Source organism: Salmo trutta, chromosome 13 (genome assembly GCF_901001165.1).
Source record: "Salmo trutta chromosome 13, fSalTru1.1, whole genome shotgun sequence".
Lineage (NCBI taxonomy): Eukaryota > Metazoa > Chordata > Actinopteri > Salmoniformes > Salmonidae > Salmo > Salmo trutta.
The window spans coordinates 27,748,331-27,770,756 of NC_042969.1; the positions used below are offsets into that span (position 1 = coordinate 27,748,331).

General features: G+C 44.2%; 2 protein-coding genes across 4 annotated transcripts; one reads left to right on the top strand and one right to left on the bottom strand.

Moving 5' to 3' along the window:
• Positions 1-2,892: 2,892 nt before the first annotated feature.
• Positions 2,893-5,116, top strand: LOC115204894 (microtubule-associated proteins 1A/1B light chain 3C-like). Of its 3 annotated transcripts, none has more exons than XM_029770491.1 (3): positions 2,893-3,295; positions 3,396-3,502; positions 4,968-5,116. In XM_029770491.1, exons 1-3 carry the CDS (start codon positions 3,227-3,229, stop codon positions 5,068-5,070), a joined length of 279 nt encoding a protein of 92 aa, XP_029626351.1. In that variant the 5' UTR covers positions 2,893-3,226; the 3' UTR covers positions 5,071-5,116. The 3 variants fall into 3 exon arrangements, 2 of the variants coding, with proteins under 2 accessions (XP_029626351.1, XP_029626352.1); XM_029770492.1 differs by having other exon boundaries at positions 2,893-3,145; positions 3,406-3,502; XR_003880512.1 differs by lacking the exon at positions 4,968-5,116 and having other exon boundaries at positions 2,893-3,145; positions 3,396-3,633.
• Positions 5,117-11,908: 6,792 nt separating this feature from the next.
• LOC115205578 (EH domain-containing protein 1-like) lies at positions 11,909-21,709 on the bottom strand. The gene is made up of 7 exons (XM_029771713.1): positions 21,613-21,709; positions 20,868-21,300; positions 17,667-17,764; positions 16,038-16,279; positions 13,606-13,776; positions 13,094-13,258; positions 11,909-12,848 (listed from the first exon to the last, which is right to left on the bottom strand). Exons 2-7 carry the CDS (start codon positions 21,254-21,256, stop codon positions 12,309-12,311), a joined length of 1,605 nt encoding a protein of 534 aa, XP_029627573.1. The 5' UTR covers positions 21,257-21,300; positions 21,613-21,709; the 3' UTR covers positions 11,909-12,308.
• Positions 21,710-22,426: the final 717 nt, after the last annotated feature.

Consider the following 22,426-nt stretch of genomic DNA (forward strand, 5'->3'; position numbering starts at 1 on the left):
TGGACATAGCTATGGATTATTTGGAACAAAAACAACATTTCTTGTGGAAGTAGCAGTCCTGGGAGTGCATTCTGACGAAGATCAGCAAAGGTAATAACATTTTTCTAATAGTAATTCTGAGTTTAGTGAGCCCCGAACTTGGCGGGTGTCAAAATAGCTAGCCGTGATGGCTGAGCTATGTACTCAGAATATTGCAAAATGTGCTTTCGCCGAAAAGCTATTTTAAAATCTGACATAGCGATTGCATAAAGGAGTTCTGTATCTATAATTCTTAAAATAATTGTTATGTATTTTGTCAACGTTTATGATGAGTAATTTAGTAAATTCACCGGAAGTTTTGGGTGGGAATGCATGTTCTGAACATCACATGCTAATGTAAAAAGCTGTTTTTGGCTATAAATATGAACTTGATTGAACAAAACATGCATGTATTGTATAACATAATGTCCTAGGAGTGTCATCTGATGAAGATCATCAAAGGTTAGTGCTTCATTTAGCTGTGTTTTGGGTTTTTGTGACATATATGCTTGCTTGGAAAAGGGCTGTGTGATTGTTTTTGTCTATGTACTCTCCTAACATAATCTAATGTTTTGCTTTCGCTGTAAAGCCTTTTTGAAATCGGACAATGTGGTTAGATTAACGAGAGTCTTGTCTTTAAAATGGTGTAAAATAGTCGTATGTTTGAAAATTTTTAATTATTGCATTTTTGAGGTATTTGTATTTCGCGCCACGTTCTTCCATTGGATATTGGCGCCGCGTTCCGCTAGCGGAACCCCTAGATGTAAGAAGATATTTAGTCTACACGTTTACTAGGCCTGTTTTTGTGAGTCTTCGGAAATGAAAGGTTCACATTATAGTTGCATCAATCACCTATTTGGGTTACAGTATGGGATAAGTTCTGTCCCTTTGGATCGGACAGGTGCACCTCCCCGTCTACTCTGCTGAAAACCACTCTGTTATGTCAACCTTCAATCAGCAGAGAGCAATCTTTGCCTACAGGTATACAAATGTGGTTCATTCCAAGAGCCGTTTTGGTTTAGGTCTACAGTAACTTCTTTGTTCTCTAGATCAATTCTATAATTCATGTTTTCTCACTGCACAACAAAGGTCAGAGTATTTCAAAGGGGATTGTTCTCTAATTGTGTAGGTGGAGCAACATTCTCCTGCCTAGAGAGCAAGATAAACAAACCCCTAAAGCGCCACTTTACCCCCTTGGGCTTTTCAAGGTGCATACAATTTAAGGGAGAGATAGAGTTGAAATGTAAACATTTTGAGTTTGCATCCCAATATTATTGTCACGTCCTGACCAGTAAAAGGGGTTATTTGTTATTGTAGTTTGGTCAGGGCGTGGCAGAGGGTGTTTGTTTTGTGTGTTTCTGTGTTTTTGGTTTATGTTCTATGTTATCTATTTCTATGTGTTTATCTAGTTTTCTAGTTCTATGTTGGGGTTTTGGCAATGACCTCCAATTAGAGGCAGCTGGTTGTCGTTGTCTCTAATTGGAGGCCATATTTAGTTGGGTTAGTTTTCTCTTGTGTTTTGTGGGTGGTTGTTTCCAGTATAGTCTGTGCACCTTACTGGACTGTTTTCGTTGTCAGTTTATTTTTGTTTAAGTGTTTTCGTTAATAAAGAAAGAAGATGAGCACTTTACCCGCTTTGGTCCAATCCTTACGACGCACAAGACAATTATACTTTATATACATCACAGAAGAATGAAATATAACAAAACCGTTTGACATAGAAACACTGGATTTTCTGAGGGTTTTTTAAAATGATGTTTATTAGTTATGAAATTATGAAAAATAGGAATCCATGAGGCCACTAGGTCGTTTGACTGCAGGAAAGAGCTATGGCCTCTAGAAGTGCCAATGATATAAAACACAAAATATTCACTAATATGCTGTAATGTTTGTAAACACTTTACCTAGCAGCCAACCTGCTTGCACCAATCCCTTGTAATTACAGTAAAATACTGTGAAATATAAACCTCCCCCTTCTACTAATTTCATTCAGTCATTCATTAATTGATTCATTCCAATTATGGTAGCATTTACTTTTTTACAGTATAATACAGTACATTGTACATTGTACACAGTACTTGCTTTGATACCATATTCATATTACAGGTGTACAGTAATATAAAATACAGAATTTTACTTGCCACCAAGCTGCCTGTAAGCTACTGTCAAAATCACAGTAACCCCTTCACAATGTATGTCCCCGATAATTACATGGTCAGCTCGAGCTGGCCATCAGTCCAGCCAAGGGTTAAAGAGGTGTGGTGTGTGTGTGTGTGTGTGTGTGTGTGTGTGTGTGTGTGTGTGTGTGTGTGTGTGTGTGTGTGTGTGTGTGTGTGTGTGTGTGTGTGTGTGTGTGTGTGTGTGTGTGTGTGTGTGTGTGCACAGAGGGAGGGAGGGAGTTAGAGAAAAGGAGAGAGATTGTGAAAACTTCAGAAACAACAAACTCATGCAGACAAACAATGGGCGCTGTGCAATGGTAGTGTATGTTCCATTCCCAATGCATAAATGATTCACACTCAGACTCCCATCATTCCAGAATGCTGCCCCCATATATCTGTTTTCAAATGTACCCTGTGTGTAATAAGAAACAGTCACAGTCACAGAGTAAAAATGTAGAAGTTTCATTTCATTCCTATGAAATATCAACATGTCCTGTTCATATCAAAAACATAATTATTTTATTGCGCATCCTTGAGTTAATTATTCAACAGTGAGCGTGTGAGCCCTCATGACAAAAACGTCTGAGATATGCTGTAAATGGTCTGAGATAACCAGTATGTGTAAAGTGGATCTGAACAAATAGTGAGGCCAGGGCTAATGCACATCAGATCCTTAGGACGGGGAGTGGGTCCAAGCTCTGTTTTGTAAGCATATTCCCATAGTTTAGCCACATATTGACCCCTCCCACGGCAGCCCGCCTTGATATAAAAGGCAGCTGTAAACAGTGAAGAGTTGGGCTTTGTGCCAACTTCAACCTGAGTGGACAGTCAGCCTGGGTCAAGGACCGCCGCGAGCGCAACAAGCAGCAAGCAGCCGCAGCAAGAAGCAAAACCACCCCGAGAAGAAAAATGCCTCCCCTTCGAGAAATCTATGGAGCTGATGCCTTTCAAGCTAAGAAAATACCTTGGTTGGTGCTTCTATTATAGTCTATTGTTCTATTCTATAGTCATTCTAGTGGTCTATAATAAAGTGGTAATGTTCTTCTGTTATGCTTTTTCGAGTTACAAGAAAACATGAAGTGTGCAGTATTTGTATTAAATTCCCAAACAAGTTACCTGTGAGTAATTTTGCTGCTCTTAACATTATGGTAAATTATTGCGTCCAATCAAATGCAAGGAATGTTAACATTTGTCTATTTGTGTGCTGTAACTGCAAAGGTGATCGTAGAGCGTTACCCCCATGAGATGACCCTTCACCTACTGGACAAGACCAAATTCCTGGTTCCATTCGAGCTGACCTTGGGTCAGTTCCTCTGTCTACTCAGGTGAGCACTGGTTGGGTGTGTATGAAAAAGGATGTGTATTATGAGGAAATCAAAGTGCATTTGTTGACAGTCTGTGTGTGTGTGTGTGTGTGTGTGTGTGTGTGTGTGTGTGTGTGTGTGTGTGTGTGTGTGTGTGTTTTCTGAGATTATTGTGTGTGCACATGGGATTGACCATGTCTTCATGGGAGCCCTGTGATAACCCGCTTCCTATCCTTAGGGCCAGATTAAGAAATCATAAATGACATTTCCAGATGCACACTGACACACCTAATGATGAAGATGAAGCCATAGGCTACTCACTGCGATGGCGGATGCGCTCGTCAAGGCAATAGCCTATCTCAAGATGATCTACTTTGAAAAACAGTGCTGCTGTTAGATACAATTTGGCAGTTGTTGAGAAAATATTTTTCTATTGGTTCTACAGACAGATTCGTCTTCTCTTTTCAGCAGTAGGCATTTGCTTACAATTGTATTTTGAAATCTGCAAAAGGCAAACTGACAGCCGCAACCAATCATAGAAATATAAACCATAGAGGGCAGTTTCCATTCAAGTCAGGACTGGCATCCATTGCTAGTTTAACAGTCATATTGCCAGGGTTAGAGGTTACAAAATCCTTCAATGGAATATTTGTCTATGATCATGAAGGAACAAGCTGTAGCCTATAGCTAGCATGCTGCCCAAGCTGCGGCCTTCCCAACTATAGACATACCGGAAACTGCCAAAATAAAGGAAACACTTGAGTTAACAAGGGATAGAAAGTATATGTTATGGTGTGGGGTGGGGTGCATTTTTCTGGCATGGTTTAGGTCCACTTGTAGAATCTATGCCAAGGCGCATTGAAGCTGTACTGGCAGCTGGTCATGGCGCAACACCCTTTTTAAGACACTTTATGTTGATGTTTCCTTAATTTCGGCAGATACCTGTATGTGCTTGTGATAAACTTAATTCACAGCAATTTTTTATAAACTATTGATCCTCTGTGGCTAAATGATGCTCTCTGGTGTATTTTGAACATTGAGAGTGGGCTCCTGTGGTTGGATAGAAAATGAGAATAAAACAAATAGCATCATTTGTATTTGTTTTGCCTCTTGGGCCCAGCCCCTGACTCACATAATTGACCAGTCACATTTATTTATTATGCAGTTTAATAAATAAAAAAATATGAATCAGTTTCCCAATCAAGGCAGTTACCCACGTGCCCCCCCTACCTCCTCTCCTCCCCCCATCAGATGATTAGCAGAGCGGCCGCAGGCTGCAGCAGGCTGTCTATACTCATTGATAGCGTGCTCCTGAGTCCTCCTGTGGTTGTCGGTTCAGTGAAAAAACTGAAATATATACTACATATATAATATATACAGTATATTTTTCCTAAATAATTAAGTGTTCATTTTTTTCTGTCTTTTGGGTCCTCCACGGTAAGCCCCTGCATTAAACAGGCCCTTTCTGTTCTCTACCTCTCCTCAGGAGTAAGATTGACTTGGAGTCCACCCAGGCTATGTATCTGTTGGTGTCGGAGAGGAGCATGTCCTGCATGTCGTCCAGTATGGGAGAGGTCTACTTCCTGTAACGTCTGCTTCCAACTCACACTCTCAAACACGTAGATCCCCTGAACACCGCTCACTCTCCAGATCCCAATCACCTGAATTCTAATCCCCTGTTCACACACCTGTATGTCATTATCACACACTATTTAGTTCAGTTCTTTGCACACCATCATTGTGAGGTATTGTTTGTTTTGTGACACACGTCTTTCAGAGCGCTGGTTTTCCCGTAATTTACTCCTCCCGTGTATGATAGTTTTTGCCTGCCTCACTAACGACGCCTTATGCCTATTCCCTGCCTGTACTTTAGCCTATCGGTTTTCCTGGTATCAACCTATTGTCTGATCTCCCGGATGACGTTACAAGCCTTTTCCCTGCCTGTACTGTTGCCTTTTTGGACCCTCTGTATATGACCTTCTGTCTGTCTCTGGACCCAGCTACCAGCCTCCTCCTTTGTATGACCTTCTGCCTGTCCCTGGACCCAGCTACCTGCCTCCTCCTGTGGTCCTTTACCAATAAACACCTGCTGTGCCCTGCGCTTGAAACCAGCTCTCTGTCTCCCATCATGTTCATTACACTCCCAGTACAGCGACCCAGATGGCGTCCTCTTCATCACCTACACCTCACAGGACATGTCCAGAGGGGATGCGGATGCTACCCATCCCCGCTGAGCCCAAACTATGGGCTCCTTCTTAACTGTCTGAAAAATCTGTCCTCTCCTTGCTTCCTCTCTTTCCCTGCAGTCCAGGTAATGATGAGCTTCCACCATATTGTTTTCACCTGTCAAGTCTTTGACGATAAAGTGACAGTGTAGGGGAGGAAAGGTTGGATTTTCAATCAACTGAGATGAAACTATGGGTTCTGTTCTCCCACCCTTCTACCTGATGAATGGCCTGTGAATCACTGTACTGCACCTCCGTCCTTCTCTTGGTTAATTTCTGACCACTTCCTGCTCTGCCGGAGTTGGACTGAGATGATTGGACTCTATTTGATTTATTCAATGAGATTTAAGAAATAGAAAGAAACCTCTATAATAACTCTGTAATAATTGAGCAAAATATCAATAGAGATCATTAGCGTAACAGCAGAGAGAAATAGGTTGAAGAGGGATGTCCTACCTTGTGGGTACTGACCCTGACATAAGTGAAATTCCACCTGTTGGGATTTTGTATCACCTCCAGGAACCACTGAGGTCTGTTGGGTGCTCTGGGGTCCCTCCCAAAGAAACATGTTGAAACTTGCATACTCCTTGTGTCCTTGCTCCTCGTCTCCGTCTCAAAACCCATTGGAAGAGAAGGTCAGAGGGGAGGGACTTCTGGCTTTAAAATTAAATAGGCTTTGAGAAGGAGATGAGGAAATAGGACGCGAGGAGTATGCAATTAAGATCTTCCCATAGTCTGGTATTACGTCTTAGCACTTAGCTCCTTTAAGCTCTTCTTTCTGTCTTCCTCATAAAACATTATCATTCCTTTTTGTCTTCCTCATAAAACATTATCATTCCTCTGTCTTCCTCATGAATCATAATCATTCCTTTCTGTCTTCCTCATAAAACATTATCATTCCTTTCTGTCTTCCTCATAAAACATTATCATTCCTCTGTCTTCCTCATGAATCATTATCATCCCTTTCTGTCTTCCTCATGAAACAGTATCATCTTCCTCGTGGAACGTTGTCATTCCTTTCTGTCTTCCTCTGTTATTACACACGTTACAAGTTCGACAAAGTGTTACATGTGTTATTAAAGACTTAGATGTTTTTATGTTGTATATCTGTGTTCGGTAATATCCAATATAATTTAAATTCCCAAATAAACTCCCTGTCCTTTTAGTGTATACTATGGTTAGATTTCTGGCTAGTCAAACAAGCTTGTCATTTATTATTCTCCATCCTAACAGCCGTGTGATCATGTAATAGCATGTCTTTTTTTGTTCAAGGACACAAAGTCATGACTTCACATGCATCACTCGAATCTCAGTAACTTCAGAGTCATATTAGTCATGCATGGGAAAGAGGGATACCTAGTCAGTTGTACAACTGAATGCCTTCAACTGAAATGTGTCTTAATCGGCACCCGGGAAACAGTGTGGTTAACTGCCTTGCTCAGAACTACAGATTTTTTTATCTTGTCAGCTTTGGGATTCGATCCAGCAACCTTTTTGGTTACTTGCACAATGCTCTAACCACTAGGCTACCTGCCGCCCGTATGGTTACAGGAACTAGAGATTATCTCTATCTCTATCTCTATCTCTATCTCTCTCTCTCTCTCTCTCTCTCTCTCTCTCTCTCTCTCTCTCTCTCTCTCTCTCTCTCTCTCTCTCTCTCTCTCTCTCTCTCTCTCTCTCTCTCTCTCTCTCTCTCTCTCTCTGTCTCTCTCTGTCTCTCTCTCTCTCTCTGTCTCTCTCTCTGTCTCTGTCTCTGTCTCTCTCTGTGTCTCTCTCACGCTCTCTGTCTCTCTCTCTCTCTCTGTCTCTGTCTCTCTCTGTGTCTCTCTCACGCTCTCTGTCTCTCTCTCTCTCTCGATCTCTCTCTGTGTTGCAGTTCATCTTTTGGGGCCCACACTGAGAGAAGGACAGAAATGGGCTCCAGTGAGAGTGAGCTCAAGGCTGATGCTGCCTGGCCTACCTGTCTCGAAGGGCATCCTGCCAGTGACTAAATATAGACGCCTGCACAAGATTAGGGGAACAGAGGGAGAGAGGGAGGAAGAGAGAGTGACTCATCCATCAGGAGACAAGGATTCATCTCTTCTGTTTTTGTTGTAAAAACGTTGTCTACTCTCTGAATATGCCCCAGAACCTTGTCATGTTGGTGAAGAGTAATATTGGAACTTACTGTGTCTGCTACGATGGTGATGCCCCTGAGAACCAATGACTTGTGATGTGTCCCTGAAACTCCTCATCCTCCTCCCTCTCTCTCTCTCTCTCTCCTCTCCTCTCTCTCTCTCTCTCTCTCTCTCTCTCTCTCTCTCTCTCTCTCTCTCTCTCTCTCTCTCTCTCTCTCTCTCTCTCTCTCTCCTCTCTCTCTCTCTCTCTCTCTCTCTCTCTCTCTCTCTCTCTCTCTCTCTCTCTCTCTCTCTCTCTCTCTCTCTCTCTCTCTCTCTCTCTCTCTCTCTCTCTCTCTCTCTCTCTCTCTCTCTGACATAGCACCTTTCTACATATAGCTGTGTTACAAAAACCCCTGGCTGCCTCTAGTGCCCAAAATCCTGTTTTAGCATGGGCAGCGCCATTGAGGACTTTCACCATTTTGAAGTAGTCAACTGGGTGGGATTTCATATGGGTTAAGGACGGATCACATAATTCCATCCAGGTCATCAGGAGGGATCAGCAAATGAATTATACTGGTGAGGAAACATTCCATAACTGCAGGTGGCAGTAAATCGCCAACCTTGGCTTTATACCTGTTCTAACAACACATTATAGATGGCAGTGGACCCTTTCAGTTGATTTGCCAACTCATAGAAGTAGTAGAAGAAGAAAATGTATTTCTTTCAAAATGGTGTGCAACATCAATGGCCTCAATGGCATTGCCCATGCTCTCACAGACGGCATAATGGGACAGATACAATGTTGCGATGTCTATCTAAGTCTATGGGGCCGAGGTATTTTCAGAGAAGCACAGAATGACAGTGACCCAGAAATGGACTGATGGAGGTAGAGAGAAAGAGATGGAGAGAGAGACAGGTATAAAAAGAAAGGGGAAGAGAGAGAGGCAGTCGGAGGATAAGGGTTGAGTTAAGAGGAAGATATGCACATCGACTCACTTCACACCACCGTGGCCATTCTAGCACCCTTTGCACAATGTGTTCTAAAACTGGAATACTGCTTTTGAAGAGGTTTAAACCGGACAACTGGTGGGTCTCTCTCGGCTGTACATTCAGGCCATGGTGGAGTCAGTGTTATGAGTGGCAAGGTTATTTTTGACATGCTGTACTGTGCAAGGCATGCAATCTGTTCTATTTAATCAAGTGTGTGAAAAACACAGAGCGATGCTAAGGAAGACGTGTGAAATGGCTAATTAGTGTCGTGTCACATGGCTTACATAATGTGCTGTTGGTTTACTTTAGAATACTGATAGCTTTATACTACTACTGATATTATGGTGACTTTGAAGTATGGAAGCAAGATCATTTGAGCTGTTAACAGATTGTTCTAGTTTGTGTGCTGTACAGATACTTTCAACACAGACATACAGTAGCCTATTACAAACACGCCACACAAGCACTGGATTGATGGAAACTTTTGAAACAGTATCTCACACATATCCATTACTCACAAGAGGAACTATAGCATTTACAGGTCAGTCAGTAGTACAGTAACATATTTACCGTGTGTAGGAATAACTCAAGAGATTGACCAAGTCCCAATCAAAATAAAAACAGGGTAAACCAGTTCAAACCTAATCCTGTCTCACCAGAGGCATGTTGTGGAGATCATGTGGAACAGGGTCAGCGCATGACAGAGTATCACACAGTCTGAGTTTCATGCTGGGCCCCTATCTGAGGGTTTGACACAATGCGTGTGTGTTTGATGCTAGCCAAAGATAACATAAACCCCAAAAATCAGGTTCTAAAGGGGATAAAGATGCAGACAAATTCCAAGCTGTCATGGAGACACAAAGGAAACATAGAAGAAATCAAGTGTCGTCATCATTGTGTAGTAGGTATAACCTTTGTGTGTACTAGGCATCAAGTTCAAATATTAAGAGGTGCAACAGAGCACAAAAACAAGCTTCAAGGTGTACAGACACATCTGCTTCGACAGATGTAAAACAACCCACATGCTGCATTCAAACAGCAGACGAGCCTGCTATACAGTAAACATGCATGCACAGACTAACACACAGGAAATCAGATCAGGGTACCTCTGCATAACTCACATTCCTGTCCCTGGCCTATTCTCCATTAGCTAGATGTCATTTGAGTGCCATGCATGAAGAGAAAGATCTATGATCACCATAGAGACAAGGCATTGGGGGAAAAACAACTAGGCGGGGTTGGGGGAGGCTGTCATCATAATGGTATGGGAGTTGTGAAAAAGCAAACATTGTCAAGTGCAATCAATCAAGTAAATAAATTCAGCAAAAAAAGAAACGTCCTCTCACTGTCAACTGCGTTTATTTTCAGAAAACTTAACGTGTAAATATTTGTATGAACATAAGATTCAACAACTGAAACATAAACTGAACAAGTTCCACAGACATGTGACTAACGGAAATTGAATAATGTGTCCCTGAAGAAAGGGGGGGTCAAAATCAAAACTAACAGTCAGTATTTGGTGTGGCCACCAGCTGCATTAAGTACTGCAGTACGCACAGAACGAGCAGTATGGCTGGTGGCATTGTCATGCTGGAGGGTCATGTCAGGATGAGCCTGCAAGAAGGGTACCACACGAGGGAGGAGGATGTCTTCCCTGTCACGCACAGCGCTGAGATCGCCTGCAATGACAAGCTCAGTCCGATGAAGCTGTGACCCCGCCCCAGAACATGACGGACCCTCCACCTCCAAATCGATCCCGCTCCAGAGTACAGGCCTTATTCATTCGACGATAAACGCGAATCCGACCATCACCCCTGGTGAGACAAAACCACGACTCGTAAGTGAAGAGCACTTTTTGCCAGTCCTGTCTGGTCCGATGGGTTTGTGCCCATTGGCAACGTTGTTGCCGGTGATGTCTGGTGAGGACCTGCCTTAGAACAGGCCTACAAGCCTTCAGTCCAGCCTCTCTCAGCCTATTGCGGACAGTCTGAGCACTGAGGGAGGGATTGTGCGTTCCTGGTGTAACTCGGGCAGTTGTTGTTGCTATCCTGTACCTGTCCCGCAGGTGTGATGTTCGGATGCACCGATCCTGTGCAGGTGTTGTTACACGTGGTCTGCCATTGCGAGGACGATCAGCTGTCCGTCGTCTCCCTGTATTGCTGTCTTAGGCGTCTCATAGTACAGACATTGCAATTTATTGTCCTGGCCACATCTGCAGTCCTCATGCCTCCTTGCAGCATGCCTAAGGCACGTTTACGCAGATGAGCAGGGACCCTGGGCATCTTTCTTTTGGTGTTTTTCCAGTCAGTAGAAAGGCCTCTTTAGTGTCCTAAGTTTTCATAACTGTGACCTTAATTGCCTACCGTCTGTAAGCTGTTAGTGTCTTAACGACCGTTCCACAGGTGCATGTTCATTAATTGTTTATGGTTCATTGAACAAGCATGGTAAGCAGTGTTCAAACCCTTTACAATGAAGATCTGAAGTTATTTGGATTTTTACAAATTATTTTTGAAAGACAAGGTCCTGAAAAAGGGACATTTCTTTTTTTGCTGAGTTTAGTTTGTTGAGTGGAAGTGTAAACATTTGGTTACTCTCGAGTGCTCGCAGTTTGAATCAAAGATATGGAAATAAGAGAATTTGAATTATGCTAAACTGGCACATCTAGACATGCCAACAATATCTGGGGTTGAGGTGAAACCAGTCTAGTAGTTTAAAACCTGCTTTTGAAAGCTTCAATAGTTTAAAAGTTCAACTCAACATGTTTGTCTCTCTTTATTATGTGTCAAAGTTCTGGAACTTTCTCAACTGTGCTTCCAGCATTCTAAATGATATCCACATGTTCACCATGGATGTTCCAGAATCTCATAATCACTTCCGTCTTTCTTGCAGTTCCTTCTTTCTCAGTCAGTATCTTCAGTAGGCCAGGTACAGCTGTATCTCTCCACCCTTGGTCAAAACATATTTAAAAAGCAGATACACAAGTGGAGTCCTGTCCTCAGGTGCTTGCGTCCAGCTCAGCTGACAGTAACCGGTTCTCACCTACAGGGGGCACTTATGTATTCAATTCAATTACAGGCAGACATTTCAAAATAAGAGTTTCCAACATACACTACTTAATTGGGATAAATATTACATTTTTATTAATCTGAGAAAATAATAAAACGGAAGAACTTGAAAACATCTCATAGTAAACAGACAGGAAATACAAAAATATAGATAAAACAATTCTAAGTTAGAATCTTTTTTCTCCAAAAAGAACAAGTTCATTAAGTTTCTTTGGATCAACATATGGACAGTATATTTTAAAATGTTTTTAACACGTTTCCCATCCCCTCACGCAGCATCAACACGTTGCATTAATGTCCATTCATCAGTTCCAACTCTCCACCTGCCCAACCCTCCCTCAGCAAATATTCAGAAACATTTCCCCCACAACTCAAAACAAGCCCTCCCTAACCCAGCCCTCTCCAGGTTCATCAGATTGCGTTTCCCCCCCTTCCTCCCAGCCCCACATCACTCTCCCATATCAATCTCCTGGTGGCGTTTAGAAGGTGGCACCAGGTGTTCCGGAAGCTTACCCGGCAGCTCATGTCCCTCCAGCTTCACTCTGATCAGGTGATTGGCCAACGCAAACTCCTCGTCGTCTAGGTAACCATCCTTATCCACGTCGGCCAGCTTCCAGATCTTGCCCAGGACCGTGTTGGGCAGCTTGGACTTCACCATCTCCTTCTTGGCTGCTGCGCCCGACACTTTACCGTTGATCGGTGACAGCGTGTAGAAGATCTCATCGTACGAGGGTTTGTCCCGGGCCACCACCCACTCCAGCTCGTCGATGCCTTCCCCGGCTCCCTCTCCGTAGCCATGACCGAAGGGGCCGGACATGGCGCCTTCGAAGGCACCTCCGTGTACAGCCTGGCTGGGCATGGCGGCTTCCTCCTGGCGGACCAGGGTCATGAGGCGAGCGATGTCGTTGGCCAACATGTCCTCCACAGCCTCCAGTAGCTTGGGCTTCATGGTAGGGAACTTCGAGAAGTCGTGGCCAGCCAGGAGCTCCTATAGAGACGAGGGAGAGGGGAGATGTATACTATGTTAAAGGTCTGAGGTCATTAACAATATGTTCATCATTGGATGGTCTTCATTACTTCAACAACATAATACAGAGGATGGGATAAGACTTCAGTTTGTAGAGTCACATTGATTAACCTCTGGTGTGGACGTGTGTATGGAAACTATTCCAGCAACATTTCTCTGAGGAGACAAAGGCTACACTAGATATGGATTCAGGGTCTCCATCTCACCTGCATCTTCTTGAGTTTAGGGAAGTCTCCAGGGGAGATCTGATGTTCCCTCTCTATCTTCAGGTACGTCTCTCCCAGGTTGGCGATCAGCTCCTTCTTCTTGTTCTCCTTCCCAAACACACTGGGCATCTCCTTCTTCAGAGAGATGATGATGTAGGCATGGACCTGGAGAAAGGTTCAAAGTTCACACAACCTTTAGAAACAAGCTATTGACCAGACTGATATTCTGTCATAATAAACCATCTAGTTGAGGATGTAGACATGGACAAGGGTTCAAACATCCTCGAGAAACTACCTGTTGGCCCACAACAAAATACTACTAGCTTTGACGCTGCTCCTCTCTGCTAAAGTGCCCTCTTGGATATTCCCTTATTCCTAGTCACATTCTTTTAATTTAGCTTAAATAGAACAGCGAGTTAATAATGGTGAGCGAGTGTTGCACCTTTTCAATAATACTTCCTCTTTTCCTATACCCCCATACCTTCCTACAAACATCTGGACCCTCCCCTCACCTTAGCCAGCCGTGCCCTTTTGATGAGGTCGTTGAGTTTCCGTATCGCTGCGTTCCGGGGCAGCCCCTGGATGTCCTGGAACAAGTCCTGTTCCTCAGCCTCAAACAGCTTCCTGTTGTCAGGGATCAGGAGAGGCTGGGCCCAGAACGACCCGATGTACACCCTGACCACCTAAGGATGACAATACACATAAATCGACAAAGACAAATAAATATATGGGCTCCTGAGTGGTGCAGCGGTCTAAGACACTGCATCTCAGTGCTAGAGGCGTCACTACAGACACCCTGGTTTGATTCCAGGCTGTATCACAACTGGCCATGATTGGGAGTCCCATAGGGTGGCGCACAATTGGCCCAGCGTCGTCCGGTTTAGGGTTTGACCGGGGTAGGCCGTCATTGTAAATAAGAATGTGTTCTTAACCGACTTGCCTAGTTAAATAAATCAAATATATATACACACACAGACCGTACAAGTCAAAAGTTGGACACACCTACTCATTCAAGTGTTTATTTTTACATTTTCTACATTGTAGAATAATAGTGAAGACATCAAAACTATGAAATAACAAATATAGAATAATGTAGTAACCAAAAAAAGTGTCAAATCAAAATATATTTTATATTCTTCAAAGTAGCCACCCTTTGCATTCTCTCAACCAGCTTCATGAGGTAGTCACCTGGAATGCATTTAAATTAACAGGTGTGCCTTGTTAAAAATTAATTTGTGGAATTTCTTTCCTTCTTAATGCGTTTCAGCCAATCAGTTGTGTTATGACAAGGTAGGGTTGGCATACAGAAGATAGCCCTAATTGATAAAAGACCAAGTCCACATTATGGTAAGGACAGCTCAAATAAGCGAATAAGAGAAATGACAGTCCATCATTACTTTAAGACATGAAGGTCAGTCAATCTGGTAAAATTTCAAGAACTTCGAAAGTTTCTTCAAGTGCAGTCACAAAAACCAAGCGCTATGATGAAACTGGCTCTCATGAGGACCGCTACAGGAAAAGAAGACCCAGAGTTACCTCTGCTACAGAGGATAAGTTCATTAGAGTTACCAGCCTCCGAAATTACAGCCCAAATAAATCCTTCAGAGTTGAAGTAACAGACCTCTGAACAGTTAATGTTGAGATGAGACTGCGTTAAATCAGGCCTTCATGGTCAAATTGCTGCAAAGAAACCACTACTAAAGGACACCAATATAAAGAGACTTGCTTGGGCCAAGAAACATGAGCAATGGACATTAGAGACAGGTGGAAATCTGTCCTTTGGGCTGATGAGTCTAAATTTGAGATTTTAGGTACCAACCAGTGTCTTTGTGAGACGCAGAGTAGGTGAACGGATGATCTCCGCATGTGTGGTTCCCACCGTGAAGCATGGAGGAGGTGGTGTGTGTGGGGGCTTTGCTAGTGACACTGAGGGTGATTTATTTAGAATTCAAGGCACACTTAACCAGCATAGCTACCACAGCATTCTGGTTTGCTTAGTGAGACTATCATTTGTTTTTCAACAGGACAATGACCCAACGCACCTCCAGGCTGTGTAAGGGCTATTTGACCAAGAAGGAGAGTGATGGAGTGCTGCATCAGATGACCTGACCTCCACAATCACCTGACCTCAACCCAATTGAGATAGTTTGGGATGAGTTGTACCACAGAGTGAAGGAAAAGCAGCCAACAAGTGCTCAGCATGTGGGAACTCCAAGACTGTTGGAAAAGCCTTCCTGGTGACTACTTCATGAAGCTGGTTGAGAGAATGCCTTGACAGTTTTGCACACTCTAGGCAAAGGGTGGCTACTTTGAAGAATCTAAAATATATTTTGATTTGTTTAACAGTTTTTTTGGTTACTACATGATTCCATGTGTTATTTCATAGTTTTGATGTCTTCACTACTATTCTACAAATGTAGAAAATAGTAAAAATAAAGAAAAACACTTGAATGACTAGGCGTGTCCAAACTTTTGACTGGTACTGTGTGTGTGTGTGTGTGTGTGTGTGTGTGTGTGTGTGTGTGTGAGATAGAGATATAAATAAGTACTCAGATCCAGACTCATTGAGAAGAAACTAACATCCATGGGTGTGGGGTAGCATTTGGCCGTAGCAAGGAGTCTGGGTAGCCAGGCACGGCCCCAGAAGGACCACAATGGAAATAAGTTGGTAGACTTTACGGTACACTTCACATCCTTAATGTTTATGCTGTAGTCTGATGACTAAGACAACTCTATATGCATTTTAAATTGTCTGCATCTGAAATGGCACCCTATTCCCAAAATAGTGCGCTAATTTTGACCATGGCAAAGTAGTGCACTATATAGGGAATAGGGTGCCATTTGAGAGGCCTATGTGGACCCTGTTTAAAATAAGTGCACTATATAGGGAATAGGGTGCCATTTGGGAAGCACATTTGTCAAAATGAATAAAATAATAATTCACCTCTGGGGTGTTAATGATCTTTCCCAGCGACCACATGAGGGCGCCGTAGACTCTCATCAGCTGCTGTGTGTTGATCTGGTCAGCCTTGTTCAGCACCACGCGCATCTTGTCCTCGTGGTTCTTCAGGGCGCGGATCACCTCAGAGAACTCGTCTGAGATGTCCAGCTTATGGGCGTCAAACAGGAGGATGATGCGGTCCACGCGTTCCGCAAACCACTCCAGTACCGCCGCAAAGTCATACCCTGGAGAAATGCAACGGGAGGGGGGTTATGGTGGATTTACACACACACACACACACACACACACACACACACACACACACACGCACACACACACGCACACACACACACACGTCTGGACTGTGTCTATCAGCAAGAATTATGTTGAGGAGGAACCCCAAATGAGACTGAGGAGGAAGATGAGACGGTGGAGAGAAAAAATAAAGAGGAAAAGTAGGTTTGGGGTTTTGGATTGTGGTGTATTCTGAGGGTTGGACACGAGCATGATCCTATAATTGACAATTACATACTGAAACTATAGACACTATGCAACGTGTTTCAAAACGTTGCTGACGCAGCGATGAGACAAGATCGTAATTGGGAGGGGAAAAAAATGGGGGTAAAATTCAACAAAACAAAAACAAAAAATATATATATATAAATAAATAACGTATTCAGTTCCATCCTCTTTAACCCACTTAAAAAAACAAACAGGAAACAGATGAGGCTGAAAAACAATTGGAACAGAGGCTTTTTGCTGTTCTGAACAGAAGCCTGCAGAGTTCTGGCACAGCGAGCCGAGGCTCTTTAAAAAGGAAAGAAAGATACAGAATGCTGGTTTTGATTAGTGCCGGTGTCATCTGAACGAAGAAGAATGCAGTCAGTGTCTAAAAATCTCATCTACGCGGCTGACCACACAATCAGCACCAGCTCTGCTGCACACGCATTGCAGGGGGAGACTTTGTGCGTGCGTGTCATGGGGGGGGACCAGGGAAAGAGTGTGTGGGAGACAGTCTATCAAGTGTCCCCACAATGACAACTACACAACTCTACAGTCCACCCATGTTCAGGCCTTCCCCACTATCGCCGCACAATGCCAAGTGTTGCTTCTAACCCAGTCCCCGGCACTGTCATACTGCTGATGAACAATACAGTCATCTCTGTGTGTGGAATCATAGCCGTCTGAGGTAGGGATGCAGTATCACATCTCCCCCCCCCCCCCTTAGGATCTCTGCCCAGCTCTCCCTCTCAACCTTTCACTTGTAGGGGGAAAAAACTGACCCAATAAAAGATGATTTTACAAAATATTAAAAATCAGCAGAATGAGCCAATAAGGAAAATATTGCCTGAGCATTATCAGAAGAATGTGCAAAATAGGGGTTATGGGGAGATTCACAGTCATCTCAGTTCTAGTCAGCTTCCCTTTCTAGGACCCCAAATGTCATACAAGACAGTTGGATTAGATGCACTTCTCTTGACAGGAAATATAAGTATTTCATACCATTCTCTCCTCTTTGGTGAGTTTTAAAAATGGCCTGTGTTACCTCTGACCCGCTTTGAGTGGTTGACAGTGTCAGGCTTAACACATTTATTGAGATAACGGTGATATATTCGTTTGTGTGTGGCTGACCTCTGCTTATCCTCTGTTTCTCTCCTGACAAGATTCCAGGGGTATCGATGATACTGATGCTCTCCAGGACTGGGTTGGGCATCTGAGCACACATAAATCTGCAAGGAGAGAGAGGGAGAGGCAGAGAGAGAGGTGAGGATGTTGAAACTAAGCTAGGCATTAATGTAGGCCCAAACAATGCTTCCAGTCAACCTGTCACAGCTGGAAATGGAAACTGAATGGTTTGACTGGAAGTGGAACAAAGCTCAATTCAAACAAGGAGAGAACTGTTTTCTGTGCAAGTTGAATGCTGCATAATTTCTTCAATTGTCCATAGAATAACCTTGACTCACTGTCCAAGCCCATACAACACATTATGTTGTCATCTTGCATTAGTCACCCCAAACATAAAGGTTTTTCAACAAAGTTGGAGCAAACCATGACAGACAGATAATCACGGTTTTTATCTGGAGAGAGAGGGCAAGGTCGGTCAAACAGAAAACAGCAGTTTCCTCAAGCAGGAACAAACGGGAATGTTACGCTTTACAATTTATATTCATTCTCAACCCAGAACTCTGCTGTCCCACCGCTCCCACGGGAACTAATATCCCGGACACCGCTCCCACGGGAACTAATATCCCGGACACCGCTCCCACGGGAACTAATATCCCGGACACCGCTCCCACGGGAACTAATATCCCGGACACCGCTCCCACGGGAACTAATATCCCGGACACCGCTCCCACGGGAACTAATATCCCGGACACCGCTCCCACGGGAACTAATATCCCGGACACCGCTCCCACGGGAACTAATATCCCGGACACCGCTCCCACGGGAACTAATATCCCGGACACCGCTCCCACGGGAACTAATATCCCGGAACACCGCTCCCACGGGAACTAATATCCCGGACACCGCTCCCACGGGAACTAATATCCCGGACACCGCTCCCACGGGAACTAATATCCCGGACACCGCTCCCACGGGAACTAATATCCCGGACACCGCTCCCACGGGAACTAATATCCCGGACACCGCTCCCACGGGAACTAATATCCCGGACACCGCTCCCACGGGAACTAATATCCCGGACACCGCTCCCACGGGAACTAATATCCCGGACACCGCTCCCACGGGAACTAATATCCCGGACACCGCTCCCACGGGAACTAATATCCCGGACACCGCTCCCACGGGAACTAATATCCCGGACACCGCTCCCACGGGAACTAATATCCCGGACACCGCTCCCACGGGAACTAATATCCCGGACACCGCTCCCCGGGAACTAATATCCCGGACACCGCTCCCCGGGAACTAATATCCCAGACATTATGCTACAGGCATTAGGTCACAAGACTACTAGAACTAATCTCTTAACTCACATTTTCCCAGGAGAGCAGATCTATCCTACAACTGGAGAGGGGGAGAAAGAGGACCTTTAAGGCCAAACAACAAGTCAAAGAAATAGGGGGGTGGGGGATCCTGTGGTAGAGTAGTATCATATTACAACGGGAATATTTGCCAAGTATAACAAAAACGTTCATTTTTCCACTTGGGCTTTTTGTATGTCATACATTCTGCGGCACTCTGTCCAAGCCTTCCCGTTTATCTAACATTTTCCACACAATTGGGCTCTCTCCATCACACACTCAAACAGTAACTCACATCCCGCTGTCCCCCTCTTCACCCCGAGCCCCCACCAGGCAGACCAACTTCCCAAAGTGATGAAATACTATCAGCATTGCCATTCATTGTATGAGCAATGGGGACATGGTGGAGTGCACTTCTGTGCAAGACAAGTAGGCCTACGAACTTTACAACACATTTCCCTTTGAGATGTTACTGGAAGCCCACATGCAGTAATGTGCAGTCAGTGTCCTGAAATAACAGGCTGAGTTCAACACAATCCCGCTGACTCTTACTACTCCCTCTCGGTTACAGTCATCAGTCTTGTTGTGAAACAGCCCATCTCATGGGCCTTGTGATGCCTTGTTCATCTCATCAAATAGCCTCTAATTATCAATTGACCCTCATTGACTTTCTCTGCTATGAGTCAACAAAAATCAATTGTACGTATGCATCCTGGGTAATGTAGTACCCTAGAACAGGGATGAGGAGTTTAATCCAGCATCAGTGTTGACCCATGCGTCTTGAGCTAGCATATGGCGGTGTGTGAGGCACCACAGCTAATCTGGGGTTGAGGAAATCCCCTATCGCCAGGTTGAGCACATGACTTCCTCTAAAACCTGTAGTCAGTCAGTCTGTGTCTCTCCAACATGGAGAGAGAGACAAGGCAAGGTTTATCGGACCATCTGTTTAAGTGCTGTGCATTGTGAGTGCCAGCCAAGCACTCACAGAGGGGAGATGGACCTTCTCTCTAGAGGATACTTCAGCAAAGGACACTACAATAAAACAACCTTGAAGGATTGTGTGTTTGAAGCCACAGAACAGACAGACTAATTGATTGCTGTCATAATGCCACGTTGAACTACTGACTGTGTTGTCAGACTGCGCCATAGAGCAGTCTGGATTGCTGAATCACTGATGTGTCATGATAATGAGTAACTGAACACACAAGAAGACCAGCTGGGTACTGAGTAGCCATAGCCTGGGTACTGACTGACTGCTGTCACACTACCATAAAGAACATACCAGCACTGCAATTTGACTAGGATTTCCTAATGCCTCAGAGCAGGCAGAAGCCTCAGCGAGAGTTGGCCAGCTGTTACTGATGTGGCTACTGTAGCCTGCCCTGGGGTGTGCAACTACGGAGAAGACATAACACACTTTTGCCTGGCTACTGAAAACACAATCCATTCTTTTCCATTTACCCTACAGTGCTGCTGCAGGCTAAACAATGCTGCCAGACGAGGACGTGAGGATAGTTTAGATTAGGTATTGTTACACTGTTCAAATAGCCAAGGGGAAAAGGATGACTCAACTTGGCAGGGTGACTTTCACAGGTGGGTTAACAACAGGTATGGTAGATGGAACACATACTACAGTCTGTGGTGATGAAATAACGGGGAATGACAGGAGGAACAGTAGGGATGGTTTTGTTTCAGAGTCCCTACATGCAGAGGCTTGTGAGGGAGGTATTGTGGAATGTTGAGAGGTGTTACCATAGAGATCCTATTAAATTCCTCATGTATGGGTGTCACCTGACAGGCATAAGCTCCCCTAGGGCCTGGGAATTTGGCGTGAGTATTTATTTACCTGTTGAGGAACGCGTTACCAAATGCGTTGAGTTTGCGGAAGGGTTTTTTGGGGTCAACAACCAAGGCGTTTCCAGGTATCATCCCGTCCTGGTCACCGTGCATCACGGCTATGAATGAGTCTGTCGTCGGCTCGGGCCCTATCCTCATACCGGGGAAGTCCTGCTCCATCAGGTGCCGAATAAAGGTGGTTTTCCCGGTCGAGTACTGACCGACCAAGAGAACCATGGGTTTGTTGTCGAAGTCCGCATCTTCGAGCGACGGTGAGTGAAAGTCGTGGAATTGGTAGGTGTCCTCCAGGGGAAAGAGTTTAGTCCGATATAGTTTTTTCAACCCTTGCGAAACATCCTGGAACGGTTCGGGCGTTTTTTTGTCCCTACTGCGGAACATGGTGGGCTGTTGAGCTGGTTTGACACAGCAGTGTCGCTTTCGATCTGAAAACAACAGAGAGAGATGGCGAAGTAGCTAGCGCAACTCTATCACATACAACAGTAGTAGAGTAACATTAGCTAGAGATGCTAAAGTAGGCGAGGTGTTGATCGTCCCTCCTTCCTGACTAGCCAAACACGCCCCAGCTAGTTATAACTAGTAGCCAATCAACCGCCAAGCACAAATCCCTCTCCATTAACTTGAGAATTAATGTATCTAGCCAGCTATCTTTTGTAGGAGTTGAGAGCGTAATTTCTCATAAACGTTGAATAATAAACACACTCTATCCGTTAAAAGGAGGAAAACATCACTTTTACCTGTCCGTTTGTGTTCCGAGGCCGCGTTCACCGGCTGGCTGACTGACACTTGCGTGTGTGTGAGACACGCAGGAAGTGGAATGTGAACTTCAAAATAAATGTCCCAGCGAAATAATGAAGTGCGTAGGCCTATGATCGCTCAAACTGTTTCAGATGATGGTGAGGAATCAAGATGAAGTAACAGCCAATTAATACCTGACTTCTCGTTATCTCACCCAGTCTTGTGACAGCTGCTGCACATTGCTGGTTTGGCCTCATTATTCTGCAATTCATTAAAAGATGGACTCAGCTCTATAGTGGCCCATCTGATAGCCAAAGAAAAATCTGCTGTGTGTATGATTGTGTGTGTGTTCATTGTTGGCCCAAATATGTGGTAGGCTGTGTTAAAGACCAGATACTGTGACAAGTACAGACAATTACCATAAATACCAGTATCTTTATTGTGAAAATAAACACTATACAAATACATGAGAATTGAAAGGCCTATTCAAGTACATAGACAACATCACATACAGTAGATTCAGGCCAACACCGTGCATCCAGGGTGACGACCAGAGGTGTCTCTCCGCCCATAACAGCAGCTCCACTGGAACCCTGAGCTATTCCATATGGAGATGCTGTTACAGCCAGCGACCACCAGACACTGGAGCTACACTGCACCTTATCACACAGCCATAAACCCACATGATTCAATAGTAAACCATTTAAGTACTGTATCACAAGTCTCAAGGAGTCATGTCATGTAGTGTGAGATTAGACTGCCTCCTGTTGGTCAAGGGGAATTACAACACAGAGCTTCAAAATTGATACATAG

Excerpts from the sequence above, each read along its gene's own strand:
- LOC115205578 (XM_029771713.1), bottom strand. The coding sequence starts at position 21,256 with ATGTTCCGCAGTAGGGACAAAAAAACGCCCGAACCGTTCCAGGATGTT. Across the intron at positions 17,765-20,867 it reads GGTAACGCGTTCCTCAACAG|ATTTATGTGTGCTCAGATGC; the intron begins GTAAATAAATAC and ends CTCTCCTTGCAG. Across the intron at positions 13,777-16,037 it reads AGATCATTAACACCCCAGAG|GTGGTCAGGGTGTACATCGG; the intron begins GTGAATTATTAT and ends TGTCATCCTTAG.
- LOC115204894 (XM_029770491.1), top strand. The coding sequence starts at position 3,227 with ATGCTTTTTCGAGTTACAAGAAAACATGAAGTGTGCAGTATTTGTATT. Across the intron at positions 3,296-3,395 it reads AATTCCCAAACAAGTTACCT|GTGATCGTAGAGCGTTACCC; the intron begins GTGAGTAATTTT and ends GTAACTGCAAAG. Across the intron at positions 3,503-4,967 it reads CAGTTCCTCTGTCTACTCAG|GAGTAAGATTGACTTGGAGT; the intron begins GTGAGCACTGGT and ends ACCTCTCCTCAG.